General features: G+C 40.8%; 2 protein-coding genes across 2 annotated transcripts in view; both read left to right on the top strand.

Moving 5' to 3' along the window:
* Positions 1 to 532, top strand: part of LOC135207135 (uncharacterized protein DDB_G0271670-like) — a 41,352-nt gene extending 40,820 nt beyond the window's left edge. The window contains exon 7 of the mRNA XM_064238727.1: positions 354 to 532. Coding sequence (XP_064094797.1) covers positions 354 to 532 — 179 coding nt within the window. The remainder of the gene's footprint in view (positions 1 to 353) is intronic.
* The window catches only part of LOC135207339 (eukaryotic translation initiation factor 3 subunit J-like), a 190,284-nt gene that overhangs the window by 119,433 nt on the left and 69,795 nt on the right, over positions 1 to 1,056 (top strand). The window lies entirely within an intron of this gene.

The raw sequence follows: 1,056 nt of genomic DNA, 5'->3' as shown, positions 1-1,056 counted from the left end.
GCCAAGACAAATCACTTGCGTCTCAATAACAGTGGAAGCAATATACAGGACCTTATATCGCCTTCACCTCTTATTTCATGGCGTAAAAAAAAAAAAAAAAAAAAAAAAACACACGCTGTTGATCATTTCCATATAGATGCATATACCCCACTCCCTTTTATTTACCTATTATGGTGGACGCGGTCAAATTCTTTCATGAAAATATAAATATAATTTTCCTTACCCCAGCCGGATCCCATGATGTTTCAACAAGTTCCACGTGTCTCTCTGTAGTCTGTACGCACTCGGCATGAAGCCGGTATCAAAAATATCTTATTTTGAATGACCATTGCTTTCTTTTCTTTCCCGCACAGTGAACTATTGCGATTGGATTTGGCATCCATTTAACGGCAGCTGCTATTACCAGTTTGGAGCTGGAAACTACGGTAACGACGAAACCTGGCAAAATGCGTCCACTGCTTGTGGAAAGTACAATAACTATCTGGTTAAGATTTCAAGTGCTGAGCTGCTAGCTTTTATCAGAGGTAAGTAAAATAATACAGCGCCTTACTGTGTACCCATATATTGCATGTAGTACCTCTCCAGAGAGTAAGTTCCGCGTTGGACGAGTGGTTTTCGCACTTGGCTACCAATCTGGTGGTTCGAAGTTCGATTCTCGGCTCTGCCAACGCGGAACCACGCAGAGGAATTCATTCCTGGTGATAGAAATTAATTTCTCGATATAATGTGGTTCGGATCCCACAATAAGCTGTAGGTCCCGTTGCTAGATGACCAATTGGTTCCTAGCCACGTAAAAATATCTAATCCTTCGGACCAGCTCTAGGAGGGCTGTTAAATCAGCTCAGTGGTCTGGTAAAACTAAGATATGCATGATGTGAAATGATATAGAACCTATAAAATTGATTAGTGGCGATGTATGTAATAATGAGCCAGGCACTCCGAAGGATTGTAACGGATCTCGGGAAAAATATTTGTCTAAATTCGTTGTATACTATTTACTTACGTCTGAGCATTCAATTATTACCATCAACATCTTCTCACCGGATTTGGCCACTA

The sequence above is a fragment of the Macrobrachium nipponense genome, chromosome 32 (genome assembly GCF_015104395.2).
Source record: "Macrobrachium nipponense isolate FS-2020 chromosome 32, ASM1510439v2, whole genome shotgun sequence".
NCBI lineage: Eukaryota > Metazoa > Arthropoda > Malacostraca > Decapoda > Palaemonidae > Macrobrachium > Macrobrachium nipponense.
This window is presented reverse-complemented; position numbering and strand designations above follow the sequence as displayed.